Raw genomic sequence first — 26,868 nt, forward strand, 5'->3', positions numbered from 1 at the left:
ACGTATTTCTCCTTGAGAAAGATAAGCCCTGTTTAAGAGCAGTCAGAAAATACAGAGATCCCTGAGTACTGCACCTCTGAGCCCAGCAGGAACCGACCTCATGCAGCTTGGTTAGCTTCAGACTTACTTAAGATGTCTTTAGGGCATTCTCTAGTTAACATGCTGCACTAATGAAGTCTATTTAATTATCTGAATAAACTTTACTATTTAATAAATCACTTAACAAAGGAATGAACTCGTTTAGGTATTGACTGCTTAACCTACCTAGCAAACGAGTAATATCCAGGCAAGTAGGAATGTTACTTCACCAGGCTCCTCAGTTCCCAGTCCTTCCAGTAATGGGTAAACCTGCTGTCTCACTAGAAAGCTGTCCCATTAAATCATTGCAGCACATAGTATCTACAAAGGTCTCAGAAGACTTTACTACTCTCGTATTTGGTAGCCACATGACATCAGTCCATAGAGAAGACCCTATTATAATCTCAAGAACATAAAATGCTGACATCCAACACCACGGTATCCCATCCAGCACAGGATACCCTCCTTTCCAACATACCACTGAACACCCCTCCAGTGCTGTCAGATGCCACACAAACTCACTTGCGCTCCTGCTATGTGTCTGTCCACCTTCAGGAAAAGCCCAAGCATCAATTCACATGTAGAGCTGGAGGCCTGAAAACACACATCCACCTTTAAATGAATTAGCAGCACCAGGAACAACCCACAGGGTGGGGAATCAGCAAAAAAATGGTCTGCAACCAGGTCAGCTCCCATAGTCCTGCCAGGACCCCTCCTTTTTTTTTCCCTGATCCTCTCTTCCCTTCCTAGCACCACCCTAGGACCTGGACACATGAGCAGATACAGGCTTCCCTCTGATGCAGCAGCTACCTTATAAATTACATAACAAATTAAAATTACTTTATGACAGTGATAACACCATCATCTACAGTGTTCATGGGTTAACAAATTGTGCCCATGAATGAATATGTGCTGACTCACTAACTAAGCTGCAAACGAGAGCTGTTCATCTCCTCTGCAGTACCCTGAAAACCAGTGTCCCTCCTCTGCCAGGGAATTCATTTTCCCTGCTTTGGAGAGGGGAGAAGGAGGGAATTACTTCCTCTTGCTGGCTTCCCGCATTAGTAAAGCCCTGGAGGTTATTTAAATGGGAACTTCAAAGGAGGTGTATGATCGGCTGTTCACTGCTGGAGGAGGCTCATTTTACACTCAGATTTAAAAGCCTCTCTGACTCAGAAGCAAACAGCATCACTTACAGGCTTCAAGCCTCTCAGATACAGCCAGCTCAGGAGCAGGGGGCTAGCAGCAATGGGACAGAGAGAGAAAGGATTTTTTTTTTTTTTTAAATGTTGGACAGGAAAGATTTTCAGGTTCAGTAGGGAGTGATAGGGAATGGTTCTCCATGAATAGAGAGCCTAAATGCTCCAAATGGGGAGTAAGAGGCTGTTTGGTCTTTAGGACAGTAAGGGAAGGGAATTATGAAAAGCTGTTCTGAAGCACAGGGACAGTTATAGAGGGAAGAAAATCAGAGATTCTCATGTACTGAGCCTCCTGCACCACTTACCCACCGTGTCTTTTCATCAGGTCTTGAGGCTACTATGTATTAGCTACAAATCATTCCTTCCATCACTCTTTCCTCCTGGGGATGGCTGTGGGTCAGGCAATGACCTACCTTTGGAAGGCTTATTAAGAAGATTCACTAATACAGAAGGAAGATTAAAAAAAAAACCCTGCTCCTGGCACTTGGAGTGGAAGCTGCATTTGTGATGTGTCTTTGTTCTCCTAAGCACTGATTTCTCAGTCTGACATTATGGTGGATTTGGAAGGGAGATGAGGTTTAGAGATAAGGTAATTCCCCCACCACCAGATTAGATCCAGCCAGCACAACGAGCAGTCCATGTCATATCAAGGCAGCACAGGTCCTTAGCTACACCCTTTCACAGTTCCACTTAGCTTTGGTCACTGAGAGCCTACCACACATGTGAAATTTAATTGGTTAGTTTTAATCATGTTTGTAAGTGTGGAGTTTGTTGGTTTTTTTTTTTTTCATGGAAGCAGAGAAAATCTCCTCACCTCCATCTGTTTAAGCAACCAAGCACATGGAAGAAGCAGGCAAGATCAAAGATACCATCTCCCCGGAGAACCTGTAAGTAGAATTCGTAAATACAGGAGCTGCTGCAGTTAGGCATATGGACTTGCCCCTAAAACTCATGCTGGTCAAACCACAGAACTATGAATTTTCAACTAAATCTATGCATTTCTTTTCCCATGGGCATAACTAAAATGGAATCTTCTGAGAAAAAGCCATTTCGACAAATTTTCTGACACATTCTCCCTAATACTGCCTACAGCAGGAAGCAGCAAGATTAGCATGGTAGAAATATCACCTTGTGGGAGAAATAAGCTCCAGGTAGTGCCAGCACTTACATATGGTTGAATATAACTGCTCCAAGCATATTTCAACTTCTGTCTCCATCAGGCTGGGGAATTATTGCATATATATTCATCTGATACAAAGAAAGTGGGCTCTTGGAAGGATATTTTTTTTCTCCTCTGAAAAATAAAAAAGGGTTGCTTTAATTAGAATCTACTAGCTAAAAGCCTTTTTTTGGAGCAATTGCATCAATTTTGTTCCATTAGCCACCATATGAAGCTGGATCAGGAAATAACTTGATATGTAGTCGAAAAAAGAAAGTAAATGAGAACAGAACAACAAAACCCACTGCCTAGAAGCAATCAAGCACCCAAGAGCATTTGAGGGGTTGATGAATGCATACCCCCTATTTATGTATTTCACTCCTTTTCCCGTGATTGCAATGCACATGAAAGCAGAGGAGTGACAGCCATAGATAATGGTGCCAGAAGGTCATGAACCACAGCGTGTATCTCTGCAAGCACAAGTGATAACCCTCCATCCCAGCTGATCCCTGCAGCCCTCAAGCAGACACTCCAAATGCCCTACAGGCATGTGACAGATGTGTTTGCTCTCTCCCAAGTTCACCGAGAACTTTCTGTGCTGAGTACACTGCCCAGACTGCTTTAGTCTCTCGAGGCAAAACTGCATTATTGGTTCCACCTGCACCTCCACTCTCACCAATTACAGTCAATGAAATCAAGGGTGCACAGATCAAACTTTTGCTCAAGTTTTAGATTATTCAGGCTTGCAAGTGACAATGGCTGTATCTTCAAAGTGTTCTGAAAGAAACTAGCTGGAGGGCACGGACATGTTAAACAAGGCACTGTTTTTGCAAAAACTTTCTGTCAGTTTATTCAGACAGATGGGAAGGCTGTCCTCTGTGAAAGGCCCTGTTCTAGGAGCTCAGAGATGAAAAACAAAATGTAAATTCAACAAGTGAATATTCATAAGATGAAAACTTCACAAGACTATTTTATATTTAGAAGCCTTTGCTTGAGAACATACCTCCCAACACCAGACATTTAAACTAATGAACCATCCAGACTGACACTACCTCTGAACCTTCTCATCACACCAGCTCAGCAAATAATGTCTCTTGGGAGATCTGGAGCTGACAGGAACCTTTCCCTCTAGGGCAGCAACCTAGCCAGCTCTAGATCTACCAGTGAAGCCCAAATCTGATCTGTTCTCTTCTTCAAACATCAGACTAGGCTAATAAAACAAGATTTCTTTAGCTGAAAGCAGCACTCAGTGTTCTTCCCTCCCCAGCTAAACCCCTTGGGTCAGCCTGTCATTTGTCCTAAATCTTCAAAAAACCCAGTAGAAACACATTTCACACTGACTCAAGTGAGGAACAAGACTGAAATTCAGGAGAAATTAAGTAGCCCATGAAGAGAAAATATAGATTGTGGAGACTGGTGAATTTAGGACCCTGAGAAACAAATTTTTTGCAGTGGTTATTATTTACTATGCACAGTCTTGTCTGTAGACAACAAACCCAGTCAGGGCTCATTAGTATGCTAAATAAACAGCTTTTAAGCTGATATGGTTAAATTATGTAAGACTTATATGGATACTGACTTTTATACTGGATCATTTTATTAATGTATCCAGACCAAAATGAAGAATTTTGACATAAATGTATGTCTAGGCAGACTACACCCTTTTGGTTAAAGATGGTGTAAAATTGCACTTTCATTATATTGATAATTTTTGGTGAGGTGAACAATCCCAGGCAGGAGGTTATTTCTGGCTACTGCACTCAGCCATGCCATTCATTTTCTCTTATCCACTATTCTTTCCTGATACATTTTCTGACTACTATGTCATGCAAACAAAACAGGACTGTTTTCAGAAGGCTACACGAGACCTTTGCCACCTCCTTGTATAGATAGCAGTTCCACTTGTGTTCTTAAAGGTCAAAGCTTGAGAAAGAAAAATGAAAATAAGATTCAACTGCAATATTTGCACTATTTCAGGCAGTACAGCTCAAACAGAAAAAAGATATCACAAGTCTACTTTAAATAATAATTAAAAAGCCAACAAGAAACTACTATTTCCAACCCCAAATCCTCTTAATTCATCTACCTCCAATTGGATATGATTAAACAGAACAAAGCCTATAGATTCCTATTCAGATCACAGTGGTAGTTTCTGGACACATATGCTAAGACACAACCCCTTTTTCAGGCAGCTCCGTCTAAATGGATGATGTTTATTCTTTTCATTTGCACAATGAAGAATTGAAGCAGAGCGAAAACAGCCCACTGTCCAAGAACTCTGCCTACATCAGTTCTTTTAACATCCTCATCACTGAACTGAGCATCTTTCACTAATACATTGACTGGAGCACAAAGCAGAAACAGTATCTGTCACACAGAGAGAGCCTATCTGAGAGCCTGGAAAACAAACATAGCTCCTCTGGATCCAGGCTCAGTCCTCCCTCCCCACCCTGAGAACAACTTCATTGCATTTGCCATAGCAGTGAAATACTGGATTCAGAGAAATTGCTAGTAGAGAACTTGGGAATCCAACTGAAATTTCCTATCATTAAGAAAAAGTAGCAGCAGCGACAGGAAGTAACAGAAGTGTTTCTTTAAGTGACAGGACTGACATTTTGGTGATGTGAAGCCCTCTCACAGCTAGGATTTTGAAGTGCTGATATTTTATCATCAAATTGGAGCCCAGCTAGTAAGTATCAATAACATGAGAAACACAGCAGAGAAACAGTGACCCCATTATATGTGAAAGAGCACTGCTATTTTAGCTGAAGAAACATATGTTTTGTCAGCCTGGTAATACATTGTAGGAGTTCCTCTTGGATTTTCCTTAGGAAGAACCCCCACGCAGATTTCTCTCTGAAGCTGCAGGATTAGAGACACTGGATGAGTCTAGGAAAAGTTGGAGACACAGTTTCAGCTTCCATATGGACTGATAATCCATAACCACATATATAACTGCAGAAGAAATCCTGGCTCCAGCAAAGTCAGTAACTAAATTTTCATTAATTTCATGGGGGCCAAAACCTTTCCACTGAAGCTTTGGCTTTAGAAACCAGTTGATCTAAATGTGAAGTATTTCCTACTAGATAAATATGTCAAAACCACATGACAACAAACTGAACTGAGACAAACCTGATACTTCATATTAGTTCAGGCCAAAGTTGTGCTTCAGAAGAATCTGATGAAGTTACTGCAGTCTGTCCTCCAAAACACCACGCACAAGTGACATTGTGTCTCTCATTCACACTAAACACATACTGCCCCGTAATTTAACATCCAAACGCTTTCTAATGTTCATGAAACTGTTGTCTGTGCTTTTATCACATAGAAGTTGTAAGACCACCTGTGCAAGAGGACTGAACAATTGAGCTTTGTGTCCTAAGGCATCGATGCTGATCTACACCATCCTCCCTCACAAAACAGCTGCATCTGAGAGAAGTCTTTATAAAAGTCTGTCACACTGCACAGTTTGTCCACTTTAAGCTGATTTTTTATCTTTGTCTTTGATTTTTCCTCTTTGTTCTGTTAGTGCTTCAGCATTAGAGGAACCCATTTCTTTAACATTATAAATGTCTTGGACTGTAATTCACTTTAGGTTCTGCTGCAGTATCACCGAACTCAACTACCAAACAGCCTCATTTGTAAAATCTGACTTCAGAATCCATTATTCTTATGCTTGCCTGCACTGCCAAGAACATTTGACACAGATTTGGGAACAGACCAGATGCAGTGCCTACGGATCTATTTCCTCAAAGAAGGGAGATAACCCTCAAACTCAAAGCAGGACTACCAGTAAAATACATGCAAGAGATGTGATGAAGAAAACAGAAACACCAGAATAAGGTGTCCAGGCATCATTGCCAAGCTCAGCAGGTATATTACAAAGCATACCTTCATTTCATCTGCTTCAAATTGCTCCTTTTGCAGGCAATAAAATTACTGCAGAAATCCCAGGGAATAAACTGAGTTAACACCCCATTAAATACAACAGACTTCCAATCCAAGGTAAGGACGTGCCCAGATTAAGCTACCCCTGTACAAACTGGCCCATGGGTAACATACATCACTTCTACTGACTTATAGTCTGAAAGAAAAAAAGAAAAGAAAAAGCTGAGATGAATTTCTACAAGGTAAGAAAGGATTTGTTCTTTGAAGCATGCTTAAATAGTACAATGTATTCTTTCATAAACATTCCTTCTACAGTTGAACGCACATCCCAAGGGAGAAAGCCTGGAATTTGTTATCTTACATATTTTCTTTTATCAGTAACATGATCTTGCCCCTCATCCCCCTCCCCCAGATTAAGCAGCCTTGATTTTATCCCTTCAGTTTGTTTTGTCAGTATCTGGCTTAGAAACTGGTACCAGATAGAAGAGCACTGTTGCTGGGTTGATTTGTTGCCCCTGTTTCTCAAAAGACAAGATAATTTAAAATACTTATTTCTGTAATTTTGCCTTTTCTAAATACTTCAATTGCAGTAGTTGTGAGCCCCTTCTAAATCCACTATCCTTCCAGTAACATTCATATAAAAGACTTTATAAGAAAAATCTTTCTTGGCAGAGCCACTTAAGTCAATTTTAGCTGAAACAGCTCAGCACAAGGGAAGAGGGCAAGAGAGAGAAAGGAAGGCAGGACAGGAAAATATACAGATAAGGGCAACAGCATGAAGCCAGGAGTTGTATTTTGATTGTCATGTATTTACCGACAGCCCTAGGTGCTGAAAAGGAGATAATTCCCTACAGTCTGTGCTCCCACATCAATTGAGTGTGCAGTTTCATGAAACTAAGAGCCAAAATGCAAGCAGGATACCTCCAGAAAGGAGTTCCTGCTTCTCTTCCTCTCCTCTCTGATCCTCTTGCTCACTTTACAAAAACCCTAGTACTTGCCAGACTTCTACAGGAGCTCAACCAGTTCATAAAATACAGAAAACTTCCAACAACAACCAAAAGCTGGGTAGTTTTTTAGTATTTTGATGCACTAGTGAAGCTCAGGGTTGGGTAGGGGTGTTTCTAGCTGGAGTAAGGCCATAGAGAAACAGCTCCCGCCTTCCTGTACACCTGAGAGCTTGGTGGGGCTGATTAAGTGTGAAGCTGCTGCAGGCTTCCAGAAAGAAAACCAGTTCTGCAAAGACACTGAACTGTGTAAATACCAACAGTTGCAAAGCTTCCATTCCAGGGATTTATGTATTCACAGCTCCTGCTAGCTCCAAGTCAGCCGTAGTGATTTTGCCGATCAGCCAACACACAGAGACAGCTTTAGCCAACCAGAAATCTTTATCACAGCCATTCCTTGCTGTCAGAACGATGACCTCAAAGACAAGCAAACGCAGGTCATGTTTTCTATGCTGTTCTCCTTGTAATACAGGAATTCTTGCCGAACCACTTCCACCCTGACCAGCTCCCAAAGCGTAGTAGGAAAAGAATAATGTATCTGCATGAAACAAAAATACAGATCTATTTTAAAAACCCATATACTAAAATCCTACAAAACTGCCATCTGCCGAGAACAAAACCAGGAAACTGACTTAAATTTTCACATGCAGAAGCTCTGGCTCTGGCCTCCACTGCCAGGCTTTTTCACTCTCATTCTGAGATACCAAGATGGATCATCAGAGGGCACTGCTTCCCCCAGGAGGAAATGGGTTCTTAAGTGGATAGAGATTTCAGATACCTGGAAATGTGCAGAACCGTGAAGTCCTGAAACTAGGATGCAGCTGGAATTTCATTTTCACATTTTCTACTTTTCCTCCTCAAAAGCACTTCAAGAACGTATGTAATTTGCAGGTCTGAATTCAAACTTACTGAGGCTGAAAACCCAACCATTTCTGTACTGGCAGTAAGTAAACATTAACCTCAAGAATAAAGGCAAACTCTATTCTTGTATCCTCTTCTACCCTTACCATACGAAGTCCCTTGACAGATATTTAATGGGGTGAAGATAGAACACAATTCTTGACACCTTCATCAAAAAAAAAAAAGAGGATTGTAAACAGAATTTGACTCTGTGCATTTACATTTGCCAGAGCCACTCATCATTAATGCCAGTAAGCAAAAGGACACTTCAACCCTTCCTCCTACACATCAAGTTCATGTATGTGCCTGAAAGCCACATGCCACTATACAGCAATTACTCCTTTTACAGGAGCAGAGGCTTTGCTTGGGTAAAAGCAATTTAAGAGAACTGAAATCTTTGGAGGACAATGTCAACACTCTCCATAACCAGTTCTTAAACACAAGGAACACAGCCTGTGTACTGCTGCATGTACAACATTCATGCTAAAAGCACCACAATCCTTTCCGGGAAAGGCGTTAGATTAATTTTCCAGAGCTTTTCACTCTCCCAGACTCAGCCATCCTGCTGGCCTGCACTTTTGATAAACTTCCTGCATCTCTGCCCCCAGCCCAAACAGTTTACTTCTCTTCCTCCAATATTAAAGAAACAAAACCAACATAGGCAGGAATTTGAAGTGTTATTGAGGAAAAGAAACTTCCTCTGAGAAGAATCAAAATACTGATACAGTTGTTAACATCCATTTTGAATGGTGAGGGGTTGAAACATTGCATTTATAGGCCTCAGCTTTCAGCTGGGGATTTCTTCGCAAGTGTCTTGGGCTTAAGCAGTATTTCAAATAAATTAGATGAGGGAATTCTCTCTTGATTAACACTAGAACAGATTTAATAAAACTAGAACTGCTGATATGAGACAGAAAGAGAAATCCCACAGGGCTATTACTTCAAAACAAAAACTAGAACTCTCTCCCTGATTTCCAGCCAGTCAGGTATTCAGTGGATGTAACATTGTTCTACTCAATTGAAGGAAACCAGATGGTATCTAGCAGCCAAGGATTTGGACAGGCAGAACTCTTTATACATTAAGTTTTTAGAATCCAAATTTATAAACAAAAAGATCACATGAACTTCAATGCACAGACATATTTCTAGGGAAAAGTGAGAATGCATTCTGCCTTCCAGAGCATACATGACCGTTCAGTAAACACAATACTTAACAGCTTTAGGAGAGGAACCATTTCATCAACAGGAAGAGACGGCAGAGACCCTTACAATTACTTTACATCTTGAAATAACTTGCATTTTTGTATCTTCAGACACACAAACCGTTAGTGTTTGCACAGTAAATGGCAAAAAACCAAATTCCCACAGCATAAGAATTACAGGTTTATTAATAAAACCCATAAATCAGTTTGTATAAATGCTATGCCTTGTATTACATAATGGATGTGGATACTTCACCACACACCAAAATGATACGGTTCATACAAAATCCAGAGATTTTGCAATTAAGACAGCAAATCATGAATACATTAAAAAAAAAAAAAGGTAAAGTTTAAAAAAACCTCAATACTATGAGCAATAAAGAAGAAAAAAGCAGCAAAACTCTTCATGGTTCACAAGCAGAAAGAGTCTATGGTAGAAGTAAAGGAGAGGCATCAACGTACTCCTGACTCTGAAGGTTTCAACTGAAATGAAGCAGAAAGTTAAAAAGACCCAACTTCAGATTCCAAATGAATCCACATTCCACATTACCAACAGGAACCTGCCTGAGCAAAGAGGAAGTGATCTCTTCCTCTTAAGAGCCCGAAACCCTCATATCCCCCAACTTCCCTTAGACGATAATTAATCACCAGTCCAATTGACCAGCTGCAGAGTAAACAGGGGGGAACAAACAGGAACAAACAGCAGAAGTATTACACTACATTGTCTCAAATTGAGCATGATTTACCACCATCTGCTCCTGGTGCCACAAACAGGACCACAGGTTAGAAAAGAATTAGGTTTTTCTCTTGTTATGAACTCACTGCTGTTTTGCTCTGACTCTTTCCTCCGGGTGTGCACCTGTCTTGCTGTTCCTGTCTCCCACTCCAAACCAGCCAGTGTCACATGGCAGCTAATTCTCCTGTGCAGATTTTCCTTACATTCCTTCTACTTTTAGTATCTTTACCATTTCATAATTAGTATTTTTAAAAAATGTCCAAAGCATTCTAAATCTAAATATAGTCTATCCCAGGAAGAAGATAGTACCAAGCCTGTTGGTATAGACAGACCAGGCATTAATGTGGCAACCAAAATAATGAGATGTGACCACAAAAGTAACATAAAGACATGGTTGCTCACAGCACTGTCACCTCAGAAAGAGCACCAGTAGAGGCAGAAGTCATCCAAACTCTTCCACAGAGCACCTACACCAAGTACAAATGTCATGAGGCTACAGTTTGCTCCATTGTCAGCCAGCAGGAGGGAAGAGACAGGATAAAAATCTAGTAGGGGAAAAGAAAATCAAATGCGGAGCAATAGTTATGATACAGAAGGTTCTCAAAGAAAATCACTATGATGGTGGGAAATTAGGGAGGATAAAGGAAGACAAGGATGTCAAAAAGAGCTGAGTGAGAGATATGACATTGTTAAAGTTAGTTAAGTTGGGGAAGGGCCCTGACAATCATTAGCTATAACCAAGACTCTGAAGTTTTCATCACTATAAATAATAAACTAAATTCCTTTAGTAAGACACTTAGGATGGAAAAGGGGAAGAGGCACATTACTTGCTTTCAAAGGTTAATGTGGAGTTGCCAAAATCTCTGACAAGAGATCAATGTAGCAACAGTTCTTTCATGAAAATGCAGTTAAAATTGAATCAGAATGGATTCAACGTTGAACAATTTTAATGAAGCAAGTGTCAAACAAGCACATCAACTTCTTAAAAACAAAGGAGCTCCAAAGTTTAATTACAAAAACATTGTACAGAAAACTTGGCATCTAAACAATTCCAAACACATTAATCCAGCAAATGGATTCTGCTTTCATATATTTCTCTTAACATTTCTTTAAGTGACAAAAGCATTTTATTCTGCTCTTCTCCTTGACACCCACTTCATTTTTTTTTTTTTATCAGTCAACACTGAAAACTGTAAACTGAAGTGACACTCTGAAAACACTGGAACGACAAAATCCATTTTTATAGGGTTAATCAACATAAATAAGAAGCTTCTTAATGAGACAAAACATCATCTGTCACATCATCAGTGAGCAAGATCTCAGTCTTCCCCCAGATGCTTCAAGATGGATAATCCACCCCACCTCCTTCCGTGCGGGGAAAAAGCAAGAGATTAGTCAGCCCCCAGCTAATAATACCACCTTAGATTTCCCTATCCTACAACACTTGCATGCTTCTCAGCAGAGATGGATGAGCAGCATCCATGAGCAGATTTCTGTAAGCAGGGCAGCCTGAAGCAACCTGACTTTACTGACGGATTGGATATGTTACAGCCTGGAATAGCATCCTACATTACATGGAATTTCTGGAGTCTTTATGGGATACAACTCCAGGTATTAGGTAGGATGCCACAGAACTTCAGGATTTTGTAAATCAGTTTTGGCTATGCAGTACATTTTGGCCACTTCAACAGAGAGTCAAACATCACCAGTTCTTAAAAACCAAGATACACACAGGAGATGAAGGTGTAGGTGCTTCTTCTGGAGACATTAATAACCTCTAGGATTTACAACATTCATTACAGAACCCATTAAAAAAGTTCATGGCAGCATCAGCTGGTCTCATCCATACTAAGGAGAGTGGAAGTCAATGCAGCAAACTGAGGTTCCTTTTTGTGAAGTCTTGAAAGCAAAACAGGTAACAAGAGAAAGGAGTTTCCTCCCTGAAGGAAGACTTGATTTACATGAAAATCCTTGCTACTGGGCTACAGCAATAATCCCAGGAGTAAGCTGAGACCTGGCATACAAGGTGCTGACCTGAAGATGGCTCCAGGCCAGCATGAAGTCCGTGTGTACAGCGCAGGAACGTATTTGTGTCACAGGTGCGTTAAAGCAATGCTGACAGCAACCCACAACAAAGAAAGCAACCTCCAACTCATAACAGGGAATCTCAACAGATGTCTTAAGCAGGAGCAAAGAGATTGTCATGTGGAAGCAAGAGCATTTCAACCACCCCCATAAAGCCCAGAGATGTCAAACAAGTGACGAGCCCAAGTCAGAATCAACAATTTGACAGGAACCAAAGGGCAGTGAAAGTTTTGAATAAGCCAGTGCAGACAGTGGGTGCCTTCAGCTCTGCCAGGAGATGTGGTGTAGCTCAGCAAGAACAGACTCAAACTTGCAGAGCTCTATCCAATGCAAGTGAAAGGCCATTTTGGTCACCTGGAACATAAAATTCTGAATGCTATGGGCTCCATGGGCAGTACTTGAACTGTACAAAAGGTGAGAGCACAAACAAGCTGTAATGCTGAGTTCTGTGGGCTACTCTGCGGACCTAGTTACTAATAACCTTCTCTGCTCTATTAATTCATGCAAAAATATATGTGCTGCTTCCAGACATTGCTTCCCAGCACAGTGATTTCAGGAGGGCAGAGGAGGGGAAAAAATGCAATCCCCGTGCCCATTTCTCTTTTTATAGAAAACTGCTTTCCCCATGAAATCATTCTCTCAAAAAACAAGGCAATAACATCAAATTAGACTGAACAATGTATTAGAGGAAGGGCAAGCTTTGTGGGTTTAGTCTAAACCAAAGAATCCCGTTTTCCCTGCTGAGAACTAATGTTTTGCTTTCTATCTTGATTTCCACTGATCTTTGTGATAGTAAAATGCTCCAGCAAACATTTTGAAGAGATAACAGGAGACCTTCACAGAAGAGCAGGATGCAACGTGCAAGAGAGGTACTTGAAGAGAGGGGGGGGGAGAGAGGAAGTCTGTCTCATAGTAGAATCAAGTCACAAAGCATCAACCACAGCCAGTCTCTAGCAGGGAGCAAACTCACATTGTAGGAATTGCAGGCTAACACAAAGAAAACAGGATTCTGCTTAAGAAAAGCTCCTATCAACATAGCAAGAGGCGTAGGACAAGACAGTGCACCAAGGAAAACTCCCTGTTAGAGCAGAGAACACAAGCGCTGCTATCCAGTACTGCAAAAATCAAGGAACAAGATCAAAAGAAGGAAACTAAATTGAAGGAAGGTAACCCCACAGGATAAACATGAAAACAAAATAAAAGACACTAGAAGACATTAGGCAATATAACACATCGAAGTTATTACTACAACATATATGCTGACACCATTTCACAAGCTGAGATTTCATCTCCACAGTCAGCCAGTCCACAGAACGCAGGCACCCTCACGCCCAGCAAAATCCATAAAAAAAATGTAGATTGCACAAAAGTTGCATGCTCTTAAATGATCACACAGAGGACAGTTCCAAATGTTTAGTGGGCGGTGTCCGTGGCTTCTTAAGGTCTCTTAATGCATTGATCTGTTTGTCTCCCTGACAAAACACACAGGCAGGGCCCAGGACAAACCCGCCATCCTGCCTCCCACCCTCGTCTTTCCCTCATGGCTTCTTATTCCACACTGGCCAAAAATATTTTGTAAAGCTTCCCCGGGTCACGAGACCTGCAGACGAAACAGAGAAATAAGGGTTAGAAGACTACAATCTGCCAGGACTTAACAGGCACCGTGACATGATTTTTTGGATGTTTGATCTGAAAACACAATGTTAAGCATAGCAAAGCAGCCTCTAGAGACAGAACTAAACTGAGTTGCTGTTTCCATCCAGTGCTAAATGACAAAACCCTTCCTCTTCTTCCCATATACTGTTTGCACAAAGAAGGTTTTTACCATGCAGTACAACAAAACCAAAATATTCACCAGTATAGTCAAACAATCCCTCAACACAATGTACTAAGCCACCAAAACTCACCTCAGATCTGTGAAAGAGCTGCTTTCAGAAACATCATGATACAGTTTTCTGTGGAATTGATTTGTAATGTGTCTTTGTGAAAGAGCTGCTTTCAGAAACATCCACAGTTTTCTGTGGAATTGATTTGTAATGTGTCTCAACCTCGGACAGACCACTCAGTTGATAGAGATTACATTCAGAATTAATATACTTCACATGCACATTAACAAAGGGACACCGATGATGACAGCTTGTTGATACAGTGTATTATGTGCCAGCTGAACCTTTTATCCAAAGCTTCCTTGTTTTCTAGGGAATCTCTACCGTTTTCTAGGTTTGCATCCAACAAAACCCAACCTTCTTCCTTCCAAAATTTTGCCTCAAAATATAATCATTGCCAAGTGAAAGTCAGTGTAATTAACAGTCCCATTAATTACTTGATCCTTATATTCCATTACATGCATGCCATTATACAGTGAAACTATGTGATTATTAATCACATTTTTAATTGCTTCACACTGCTTTGCTGCTGAAAAGAAGGAAGGCATTGGTGGGAAAAGGAAAGAAGGGAAAGGAGTATTATTTTTCAAATAGAGGGTAGAAAGAAGAATTTTAAAGCAAAAATTACTTTTTCTAAATCAATTACAGCCAAATCCAGTTTATCCAAGAAAACTGTATTTGCATGTTTAGGAACACAGAAATTGTCCATCCTTTAGGAAAGATGAAGCCACCTGGCAAGAGAGTGAAAGTCTAGATTTTAGTAGCTTTGAGATACGATTTTTCTGGCAAGATGCTTAAAGGACAAATATCCATTTTTGGGCCTGGCACACCCTTCTAATAACTGATGGATAAGAAACTGCTTTCCCTCTTAGCCATTCTGTAAAACCTCCCCTCCCCCAATTCTCTTTCTGAGCCTGAGAACTAATTGAAAACAGTATACGAAAAGGAGGAGGTTGATGAGCTGCTGAAAAATCCCAGACCTGGATCGACAAGCTGTTCCCTTCACAAATAGCAGCAGTAAAGGCACTTCTTTATTCTGCTGGGAGCTCAGTCATCTCTTAGAACTACAGTCCGTTCCATCTGGCTACCCTCCGGAAGGACAATGATCTCCCAGCTAAAGCCACACTATAATGGGAAATGTGTAATTAACTGTTCTACACAGTATCACAAAAGGTCAGAATCAGAAAGGATGAAAAGCTCTGTCTTCATATTTGCAGATGGCACAAGGCAGCTTTATTTGCATTTCTAAACACTATTCAAGACATGTACAGTAGATCTCTACATAATAAATGCCTAAGGAATGAAGGTATGTACTTTGTTAAAATAGTAATAGGCAAACTCCTCATGGCTGCCTAGTGCTGTGCATCATGGGGAAGTGAGAGGTGGGGGACATGCAAAGCAGCACACTAATGCAGAAAGACTGGTATTTACTTCTTTGTTAATTTGTTTTTCCACTCTGTTCTCTATTACAGTTTTTTAAGCTGTTAAACAGCAGCAAAAATACAGAATCATGAGATCAATAATAATCTATGCACAAGCCACATAAACACTAGTCTCAGCAAATGCTATGTATAGCTTAAACCATACCTCAGTGTTCCATTTACATGTAAACCTTCATACTCAGAACAGCTTGACTACAGGTGCTATAGAGCAGAGGTAGGGTATTTTCAGTTTATAACAGGATTGAGTTCACCTGCAACCTCTTGAGACAAATAGAATTTCCCTGTGGCCATCAGTTTCTACAATTACTGCTGAAATTTTCAGATTTACTTCACTCAAGAATGGAACCTTCTTCTAAATTAGTCACCCTGTTACCATTCTGTCAGAACTCTTACTCACCTTACACAAACACAAAAAGATCTTGGAGCTAAAGGGAATTTCAGAACCCTTTAATGCCATGGAGTACTTTCAACCGAATTTGACTTTCAAAGATCAACCTGCTCCTGCAGCTTTGAGGAAGAAACCTTTCTGATTGTACAATACGGTGATCAGCACATGAATCAGCACCAGAACAGGTGCTAGAGGTACAGAGCAGACACCAAGAGCAGCCAGGGAGAGAACACTTACCCTGTCACTAACGCTCCAGCCTGTTCACCACATCCCGCACTGTGGCGATGAGGTTCTCGTTCTCCTGTGGGTTGGCCAGGATAATACTGTGCAGTCTGTTCATGTAGGAATCAATAGTTTCCATCGTGGGGGTTTCCCCGCTACCTACAGTGAACATAGTGAAATAAGCCACAAGGTATTTTGATGACCACAGCAATTCCCGAAAGTTCACACTGTGCTAAGGGTAATTTGTGCCAACACACAAACTGCTATAGGAAGTGATTTTGCTACGCGCCACCTCTCGTGACAGATTCTGCAAAACCATGTCTTCCTAACTCCATGAAGTGAGTAGTTCCAAGGATATCAGGACTAATGAAGCATGGTTCTCTTTGATTGGGGTCTCATAGTTGATTATAACAAACTCTTTCAGCTGGGCATTCATAGAATCTAAGTGGATTCCCTGGCAGCTGACAATACAGACACAGCCTTTATTTTAATCAAGGAACTTGCAGGTCCTGTCTATTCTATTTAGTAACATTTTCATAAAACAAGTAAAGGAGAGCCAGGACTGAATATGTGTCTCACTTTATCAGGAAGAGTAAGAGCAATAAGAAAATAAATGTCATGTTGAAATAAAGCACTGACTCTACATTTTCCCCTGCATGCATTTTAATATTTCATTATCCAATGCAACAAAAGCTCAGAAACAGCCAAGAGCACAGAACTACAACAGCAGACCATGTGTTCTCAGCTCACAACATCATATAAACATGAGCAGTTAAATTTAACAGTCTCACCTGGCAGTGGGACTCCAGCAAAGCTGCTGGTGAGTGCCTGGCGCAGGGTCTCGAGGTGCTGCTGCAGCACCGTGTTGCGGCTCCGCTCCTGGATCACATCCACCTCCAGCTTCTCCACGGCCGTGCGCATGCTCTCCACGTGTTTCTGCAGGGCAGCGTTCCTCTCCTCAAACTCCATGTTGGATTTGCGCAGCTGCCGCAGCTCCGCTTCACGTGCTGTGGACATCAACCCATTCCCAGAGAGTCAAAAAACTGCTAAAAACATATCTAGGAGTGGTAGGCAATGAGGCAGAATGTTCTGGAGTGCTCAGCTGATCATTACAAATGGTGCAGTTGTGGTTTATAGACAAAAAGCATCCCATCACAGAGTGACAATAGCACCTACAGTAGCACTTAAATAGAGTTAACCCCTAGAGAGTGAGACAAATCAGAAAACATTCAAAGCATGAGAATGGAAGTGAATGGGGGAATTGATCAGGGAGCAAGACTGCAAGACTGAATTCAAATGCAATCAGAATGAAAAAGCTCAGCAGCAGTGCTAAGAATCCTGCAAACAAGACACCAGTTATAAAAATAATTTTCTATTGACCATGGAAAGTATCTGAATCTTAATTCTGTTCAGTCAAGAAAGTCTTCAGGAAATATGGCAAAAAAACCCCTAAACTCTTGAGACACACAGATATGAAAACCAAACAGAGTAACAGAGTATCAGTGTAATCTTCCACATATTGGGGGGAAATAAAATAGTGCTAACCAGCCTGAATCATCATCATGCTACATCTTAGCCATTTCTTAGTCCTATAGAACAGTAGATACAGCTAGGACTGGCTGGAATAAGCCTCAGAAACATTCTCAAAAAAGGCTAATTTGGGAAGACAGTGTCAGGAAAAACTGCTTTTCAGCCATTGTGTATATACAGAAGTAAGGTAATAGCAGAAACTATACCCAAGTCATTACTTGAGCTGAGACAGGAGAGTGCAAAGACTCTTCAGCTGGACAGCATTTGCCAAGAACTTTGGAAAAGCAAGGAGGAAAGGGTCCTGCAAAAGTTTAGCTTACCTTTACTATGATTCAGGAACTCTTCTGTGAAGATTGGAATATCAAAGACAGATCTCTCCTTTGTATCTGCTTCTTTCTACAAAAGAAAGAGTAATAACATAGCTAAACAGTTTGTTTTCAGGAATTCATTTAACTGTTTTGATCATGAGAATAAAAGGCCAAGGAGTCCTGAGGCAGCAAAAACACTGTACAGATCAAAGACACTTCCAGCTCCTACCAAGAAAAGCCAAAGGATGTGTCAGCTTTTCAAGATATAGGTTTAATAAAACATCATCATTAAGAAATAACACATAAAATATTAAAATACACTATGAGAATTACTCCGTTTTAAAAACTATTTGATGCATTTATATTTTCCACCATCAACCAACTGACACATTCTGAAACAGTCTTTACAGAAACATCAACGAACAGGAGACAGAGTGAGCAAAATGCACAGTCAGTTTCATGGTTCTTGGTCTTTCACCACCAAAGCAAAGAACACTTTTAAATCAGGAAATGCTCTACAACTTAGTCAGAAAACTGTACAAAATGTGTTTCGACTCAAGGCAAAAACCCCCTACTATAATATACTTCAGTCACCGCTTCTAAATTAACAAGAATTAATGCTTGTTTTAGCACCTGAATCATTATGGACAAAGTCAATGCAAATTTGGTGTGATAAGCTGCAGCAACTACAATCAACCTGTAACTTAACACAGAAACAAAGTTAAGCAGGAAAGAGTGTCCATGGAGAACAAAAGCTTTTCAAAACTCTCAGACACCATGGTTGATAATGTGCCACAAACTTATCATCCAGAAGCGCAGTGTTACACATGACTGGTGTCCTCCAGCAGACAACCTAAATGTTTGACAGCTGATAAGGGAATTCTGGTCCCTGAGTTCAGAGTATCACGTTGGTGCCTGCCACACAGAGGGGCTACATGGGGTGAACTGAATGCCATTTGACAGTCAACCAACACAGACAAGACTAGATGGAACTACAGCTACCCTGTCTTTACTTAAGGAGACAGACTGTCCATTGATTGCTTTTAAGGATAAGCTGACTTTTATTGTCTGGCACAATTACAGCTGAGGAGCTCTGTATTTACTGAGTGAGAACTCAAACCTCACTTGGCCTGAATCAACTGAACACACACTAGAATCAGGCAAGACTGGAGGGAAAGGTAACAAACCTTCCCAGCTCTGTGAGGCACAGCAGGGTTTATTTGGGGTTCGTGATCACACGTGCTTTTCACTGAAGTTTTTGTACATGCTGCTACAGGGCAAATGTCTCAAGAGTATATTTAGAAAGAGAAGTCATACACAGAAGTGTGAATAATGCATTAATTTTGTCTGAACACTGTCTAGATGACTAAGAATTAATTTGACCCCAAAATCTAGGATCTCAACATTAACATGCACTAAGAAATGCTGGCAGTTATGAAGCTTGGTTAGAACACTTATAGAACATCCATCTTGAACAGTCTAATTCATGCTCACTACTACTACCTATGTGCAAAGAGCCACTGGCTTGGATCACCACTGGCTCCTACAGAATAGATGGTGGAGGAGAGAGTACTGCAAAGAAGATATTCTCTTTGCAACCCTAGGATACAGGTTCTTCAGGTAAAAACCAAAAAATATTAAGGCCTTTAGATGTAACTGTCCAGCTTCCAAAAGGCAAGAAATTCCACTAAGCAGAAGAGTGATCATTAAAACCATCACCACTCTCCCATTACAAAATACATTACTCAGCACATAAAAGATCCTCTTGAGAACCCTCAAGTACTTAAGCCACTCTGAGGTTCACTGAAGATTAAAATCATAAGGCTTTGATTACCTCCTATTGAAAGGGACCCAGTCTGTTCAGCTCATGTATCATTTAGTCATCCCTCAAACCAAAAGAGAATCAAAATTGTTTCTATCATTTGCCTTAAATAAGATTGAAATGCTTCAAGAGTCAACAATCTTATCTGGTTACTAAGACTGAGGCTGAACTTTGAAGATTCTGCAACAAATCAGACTTGAAGTTCATAGAGACTTGGTCAAGTAAGGTAATGAGATAGCTGAGATTTTGCAGGGGTTTAAGCTCACCCTTCCTGCTACCCTCAGGCTGCAGACAATAGAAGGAACAGATATAATAAATATACGATGCCATTAAATGTTCTCAGAGTAGGTGCCACCAGGCAACCCCTGCTCTCCTCAACCTGTGTGCAAAAATCTTTGAAAGCTTTCCACTAACAACTCTAACAGAGTGCACGATGCCAGACCTACTTGCAATCAAGCAGCTTGAGGAAATAAACAATAACAGAACAACAGAGAACAATTATTCAGGGGTTTAGTCACTGCTGATGACAATAGTGCACATTGCTATATGTCATATTTATGAAACTAGAATTTGACAGAAAAAAATGTTCTATTTCATGCCCATAGATGAGCTCATAGGACAATGTGTGCATGTTTTTCAAGGCAATATCTATTAAAAGTTCTCTCTCATCCTTTAGTTATATTTTATTATAATTAGTATTTGAATTGTCCATCACGAAACTCTCTAGAGGTCAACTCTATGTACAATATTTAAAATTACCTCAACACCAACTCACAGAAACTACATCATAAACACTTAATTGAAGCAAGGGAAAGGAAAAAGGTTTCTTTGACCTTATCTTCTTATACTCTCTCAAAAAATAACTTCATCAGCTTGTACCTACTAATCACAAACACAACAACAAAAGTCAGTGCGGACAGGAGAAAGCAGCAAGACAACAAAAAGCTTTAGCCTCACTTCCAGTAACAACTTGATAGACACTTCTAAAAGCAATCTAAGTTTTTTCTGCTTATTCCCAACCTATACAGGATGATAATACTTGGCTTCCCCACACAAAAGATGTGAAAGCTCATCAGGTGATAAGCATGTGGGACTTCATAAATACAAAGGTGAAAAACATCAAGCAGTCAAAGGCACAGTTTCAGAGTAGGATGCCTGACTGACAGGTTGATGTTCAGCTGTATCTGATGAAGCTTAGAAGTCCCACAGGGTGAGGAGAATTCTTTTTTAACTGCATTTATGATGTGAAAGATCAGCAATGATAACTTGAATTAGAAGGGTAAGAGGGAAGACTCCAAATTTGTAGTTTGTCACCTGTATAACTTAAACGTTACGTAACGGTCAATCAGCCTAGAACTTGAAGACTTCAGTTTTTGTACAATTAAAGACAAACTTGGATTCAGCAACTGTAGAATCAGAAAATGTGGGGACCATGTACTTCTAAAGGATAATCTCACTGCAAGCACTTCCTTTAGGAGTTAATAAAAGGCATATAAAAACATGCTACCAAAACATTTTCCTGAAAGTGAAACTTACTTTCTGTCAAGTAGACAAGACCAGTAGTTGCCTCTCAGCAGTGCTCAGCCTTGTCACTGATGTAATGAACACATTAGAAGCCAAGTGGATTGCTTTCCCAAGGCAAAAAACCTCACAAAGAAAAACAGATCTTTCAGACAGCCCTACTGCTTACAAGTGAAGAGGCTGTGTATAAACAAGATTTTTTCATTGCTCTTTGTTTGCAATTTATTGGTAACCATGAAAATAACTCTGTGGCCTTAGGTAATACAACTGGAGAAAGCTGCAGCATTTCAAGGGGAGAGAAACCATAGTCAGCCAAGACACACAAGATTCGTGGTAAGATGCCTGTGCTGTAGTTGATGAGCTCTATCTCCAGACATTATCACTCTTTTCCAATATTTACATATGTAGAGGGAGAGGGAAGGCAGGAAGAGGTTTAAGCCAGAGATTTTCCAATTATTTGGTTGCTTTACCCGTTTTCTTCTCAAAGAAGCCACAAGCATTTGTGTTACTGCAAAAAATCAGTACTTGAAACAGCCACCTAAAGGTGCTAACTTGGCAGGTTTATTGAGGTCTCACACTATATTTAAGTTCTTAACATTGAAGTACAAAACAGACCTATGTTTTAAGTGTACTCTATGCTACATTTCATCTCAGATCATTTGTACCTGCCCAAGACTTACCAAATTTAGTTTTGTCATACTAATGAGTGTAAGTATACTCAGTGGTTTCTAACTTTTCCAAACCTGCATTAGGAAGAGAAAGAATTCACACTCAAGTTCTGATAAACTGGGTTTTGTCTTCACTAAAAGTTTTTTTTCACCTGAAAGTCTACCCACTGATGTAAGTGTAGAATGAAGAAGTTTACCTCATGGTCATGAGCTGGCTGTCTTGCTCCATCTGAGAAAGAAAAACAAACAACAAGTCTCTCAAAATAAACAAAACTGGAGAAAATGACCAAAGAATTAAAGTAGTTACACAACCATAATTACACAACAGTTCTAGACAGACTTGTGCAGCTCTCCTAGTAAGTCACAGAGAAGTTGTGTCTAACTTCGATGCTCTTAATGCACATCCTCCAACACAATCTAGATACAGTTAAATTCACATGAGTCTAACTCCCTTTACACGCAGCTGATGTAAATGCCACAGAATGAACACATTCACTTTTTAACAAGCCTTTAAATGAAAGGCTTTAAAGTAGTGCCAGACTACATGACTGGCTGGGAATCTTCTGTTGTTCTAGCTAGGCACATATTTTTGTCCCATTCAATACCTTGTCTGTGTGATTTGCCTTTTTGTCTGTCCTGTGCTTTCCTGCTAAAGACTTTGTAGGCTTCAGTCTTCTGATACTGCTCCAGCTCCCGCATATAACGCTCCTTATCTCTATCTGCTTCATCAAGGTATCGCTGAAACAAAAAAGTCCAAGAGTTTCAGGGAGTTTCCTCCCCTTCGGGAGGAAGGGAAGAAAAACAACTTGTCAGATGAAGTGCTGATCCATTTCACCTATGCAAACAGGAAAGGAGTGAAGAAACAATGAGATGCAAAGACATAAGATCTCTGGATAAATCTGTATTCTGGTGTCCCATTTTTCTCTCAATTTTTTATAATAACTATTCTGTTAACTTTTTTTTTGTTAGGCCTAGGAGTAACTTGCTACTAAGCTACTCTACTCAACTGAATGTTACCTACACTACAGACCAAACACTTCAGAATTCCTGTTCTGTGGCCAGGATTAAGTTCTGCTAAACAATAACATCTTTACAGATGATGCTTTATGGTTCAGACCTGTAACAATGGGGTTCCAAATACACTCTTGTTTTCATGCCCCACAGACAAAAAAGCACCACCACACACTTGGCACATCTGAGAGGTGAACAAAACATCATGGCTATTGCAAAGAACAGCATAAAAATAAAAGAGCCTGGTTTTAATTGACATAATCTATCTGCATTTTGGTTAATAGAAGTCATTTTTTATTAGCCTGAAGGTATTTCACACATCTGCATGACAGAATGAGCTTAGCTGGAAAATTCTTTAGGGGAACTGATTAACTGCAAAACATTTAATGAATGGTCACAATGCTTACTTAATGGGATCCCTTCAAGAAAAAAGTTGCTTTCTCAATTTTTTTCTCCAAATGAGTTTAAAATTCAGTGAATGTCAGAATTAAATCAAAGTGAACCTTAGTCACCTGGTGTTTTCATTAAGTCATCATGACAATACATATAAGTTATGATTTCCTTACATTTGCAACACAGTTTTGACCCTGCTGATGACATTAGACAGACTTGTGCAGCTCCCCCAGTAAGTCTGCTGATGAACACTGACTGACCCAGTGTTAACATTCTGGACTGGGGTGCAAATTTGGTGATGCTGGGTTGCCATTGCTTTTGGACATGTTATTAGTCTGTAAGATATTAATTCTTCTTTTCCATCTCCAGCAATGTGTTGCTGAAAGGGCTCACCAGTCTTCCCTTGACCTGCTCTGAGAGTTAGAAGCTTACAGCTTTACTCAAGGACAGATTCCCTGGGGATTGAAAAAGCAGCATACAGAATAGAGATTTGAGCTCAATTTCCTTTTTCCTAGGTTAAAAATCTGCCTCAGACATGATAAGAATATGTTAAAATGCAGGGGACAGAGGGGCTGAATGTCTTTTTACGTTCTCTCCCAGTAGACATTTTCATCAGGAGTATGCTCCCACAAGACATCCTCTCCATGGATGTATACTTCCAACCTTACCTAAGAGCAATCCTGACTTTTCTCTAAGCAACATCATTCTCACTATCCCTGACACCAACTCAACTGCTTTGCCTTGCCACACATTTTCCATTATAGTTAAATCACAGTGCCTATGCACCATTTTACATCATCTCTAAGTTGTACTCTACAAGCTTAGTAAAAAGCAACAAAAGGAAATCTTGGTTTTTTGCATCATCCCATTTTTCATTTTACCCTTAGAAGTATTTTTCAAAGTTCAAATATCAGGATTAAATTAATGAGAGCATTCAGCTGCACTGTGATTTAGAAACTGCTTTGCAGTAATCTCCAGCTGGCAATCAGGTGTGGAGAGTAAGATACCCACTAGCAATTAACCCATTAACAAGGTCCACTCCAGAAGGCCCTAATTAATCAGCCCAAACATGGCCTTGAGCTCCATTTACTTATCAGACAGTGCAAAAGGCCATAGGACTCCCAACTAGGAGACATCACATCCAAAAACTCTGGCCTTATAAGTCTCAGCTCTATCTGAGCTGGTACAGCAGAGTTACATCCAGATGGATCACACAAACTATGGGATGTCTCATTAGAGCAATCCCCCCATTCTGGATGCATTCTTGCATTACCTAGAGGATACAGTTCTCCCCGAGTCACACCTGGAGGAGATGCTACGGCCCTGCCAGGGTTCATCTTTTGAACCTGTGCCCCTTACTTTGAAATATCCTCCCAAACACGATTTCAACCAAAAGCCTGTGCTCCCTTCCTCACTAAGCAACATCCCCATTTAACAGTAACCATACCCAACAAGGACAAGGGAGTGTAGCAGTACCCGTTTCTCCTCAGGAGGCAGTTTGCTCCACTCATTGCCCAGCATCCTGGTGATCTCTGGGAAAGGGACTTCCGGCCTCTTTGCTCGCAGCTGCTCCCTACGCTCGTTCATGAACCGCACGTACCCTGTGAGGGGCGATTTGGGGGCATTGGTGTCCCTAAGGGGTTTCTTCCTCTTTCTCCCTTTGGCCCAGCCTCCTCGTTTGGTTCTCTGCTGCTGCAAAATGAAAACAGAAGACAATTCAGACTGAGTGAAAATAAGCACATCTGGAAGGAATAAACAATTTCATCAGGAGTACATTGCTGCAAATACCTCCTCTCCCATGGATGCAGGTTTCAAACCTTACTTTAGAGCTATCCTGACTTTTGTCTAAACAAAGCCAAACAAGTCTCATTGTGAAAAGCAGTTTACAGTTTCTCCTAGTCCACAGGGACAACAAAATAACATTGGCATCAACTTCTGATTGCAAAATCACAAGGACTGATAATCCTCAACATGATCATCTTAACTAATGCAACTGCAAATATTTTTTTATTACTTGTTTGCTTGGTTTTGGTTATTCTCACCCTCACATACCCTCCACCCAAGTCATTTACTTCAACAGGCGTTTTGGAGAGATCTTGTGCATTAGTTAATAATTGATAACTAGTCATTTTGCACCTTCCAGATCTTTGTCCTTCATGCACAATATGCCCAAAATGTGGGTTTAAGGACAGTATACAGGCTGTCCAACTCTCATCTGTTCAGTAGATTGTCTTTCCCACTAATCACCTCCAATGGAGTAACAAACAAACTCCAAAGGAGGGAATATTTTAAGATGTGCCTGGGGCATACTGTGAGTTCACAGGAATAACATCATTATCACTCATCGTCTTGGCTTCAAGCTATTTCTACAGCAATCTCTGGACAACACTACTTTCTAATGCTATGTACATACAACTATTTTCAGTACTTCTAATGTTTCCCCAGATCAACATGTTCCTGCCATCGTGTTACTTTTTGTTGTCTTCCTGGAATTTTATTACTTAATTTAAAAAGGACATCAGAGCTGAAAACAAACTACAAGGAGGGATACCAAATGCACCTATCAAAAAAAACCCCAAAAAACCCCAAAACCACTTCCAAGTCAAACTTCAGGTCCTTCATGATTTAGTCACCAAAAATCAGAGTTGGATGGTACACATAGTTTACAGCATAATGGTTTTAAAGACATCAGTTACTACCAGAACAGTACAATGGTCTCACTTTGCTGGCTCACAAGAGAGAAAATAAGTTGTGGCAGTTGAACATTCAGTCCTGAATGCAGCACCAGCCTGTGGGCCCCTCTGGCTAAGCTGAGACCCATGTGCTGTGCTCTGCACATTCCAACTGCCAGCTATCTGTGTGCAGCTGTGCAACACAGGAGAAAATTAGGGAATCAGAAGAAGAAAATGGCAAAGGGATAAAAATTTGTGATTCTATTAAAAAAAAGTATGAGCACATAAGACAAATATAATGACAAAATTCCATGCCTTTGCTTCACTGAATAGTTACTATTATTTCATCTCACCTCCTCCTCAGGCTTCTGCTCAGTGGTTTCAGCAGCAGTAGAAGACTCATTTTGCAGCTGCTGAGCCTGTGACAAGTCCTCCACCAAATCTGGGTTATTCACAGGCTGCGAAGTTCCACCACCGAATGAACTCTCCGAATTAGCTAATCTGAAAAAGCACAGAAGAGGAGAACAAAAAATTTAATCATCTTTCCTATATCACTTCCTCCCTAATCTCCTAAAACATGCAAAAATGTTGCAAATATATTCATTCTCACACTAGTAAGAAAAAAGGGGATTTAAAAGTGATTTTTGAAGAACTGGCAGTTCCATCCAAGCAACCACTATAACTACCACAGTGCCTATGGACGTTCAGACCCAGTTTGATTTTTAAAGAGGTATTTTGTTTCATTTTTAGTGAA

General features: G+C 40.4%; 1 protein-coding gene across 2 annotated transcripts in view; it reads right to left on the reverse strand.

The window, feature by feature from the left end:
* Nucleotides 1–11,091: 11,091 nt before the first annotated feature.
* HMG20A (high mobility group 20A) overlaps nucleotides 11,092–26,868 on the reverse strand; it is a 38,727-nt gene continuing 22,950 nt past the window's right edge. For both annotated transcript variants that reach the window (XM_017745192.1, XM_008641947.2), the window contains 8 exons: nucleotides 26,468–26,615; nucleotides 24,919–25,134; nucleotides 22,644–22,776; nucleotides 22,236–22,267; nucleotides 18,040–18,115; nucleotides 16,981–17,196; nucleotides 16,205–16,348; nucleotides 11,092–13,851 (listed from right to left, as the gene is read on the reverse strand). In XM_017745192.1, the coding sequence (XP_017600681.1) occupies nucleotides 16,212–16,348; nucleotides 16,981–17,196; nucleotides 18,040–18,115; nucleotides 22,236–22,267; nucleotides 22,644–22,776; nucleotides 24,919–25,134; nucleotides 26,468–26,615 (958 nt within the window). In that variant the 3' untranslated portion in view covers nucleotides 11,092–13,851; nucleotides 16,205–16,211. The remainder of the gene's footprint in view (nucleotides 13,852–16,204; nucleotides 16,349–16,980; nucleotides 17,197–18,039; nucleotides 18,116–22,235; nucleotides 22,268–22,643; nucleotides 22,777–24,918; nucleotides 25,135–26,467; nucleotides 26,616–26,868) is intronic.

The sequence above is a fragment of the Corvus brachyrhynchos genome, unplaced genomic scaffold (genome assembly GCF_000691975.1).
Source record: "Corvus brachyrhynchos isolate BGI_N302 unplaced genomic scaffold, ASM69197v1 scaffold309, whole genome shotgun sequence".
NCBI classification, from domain to species: domain Eukaryota; kingdom Metazoa; phylum Chordata; class Aves; order Passeriformes; family Corvidae; genus Corvus; species Corvus brachyrhynchos.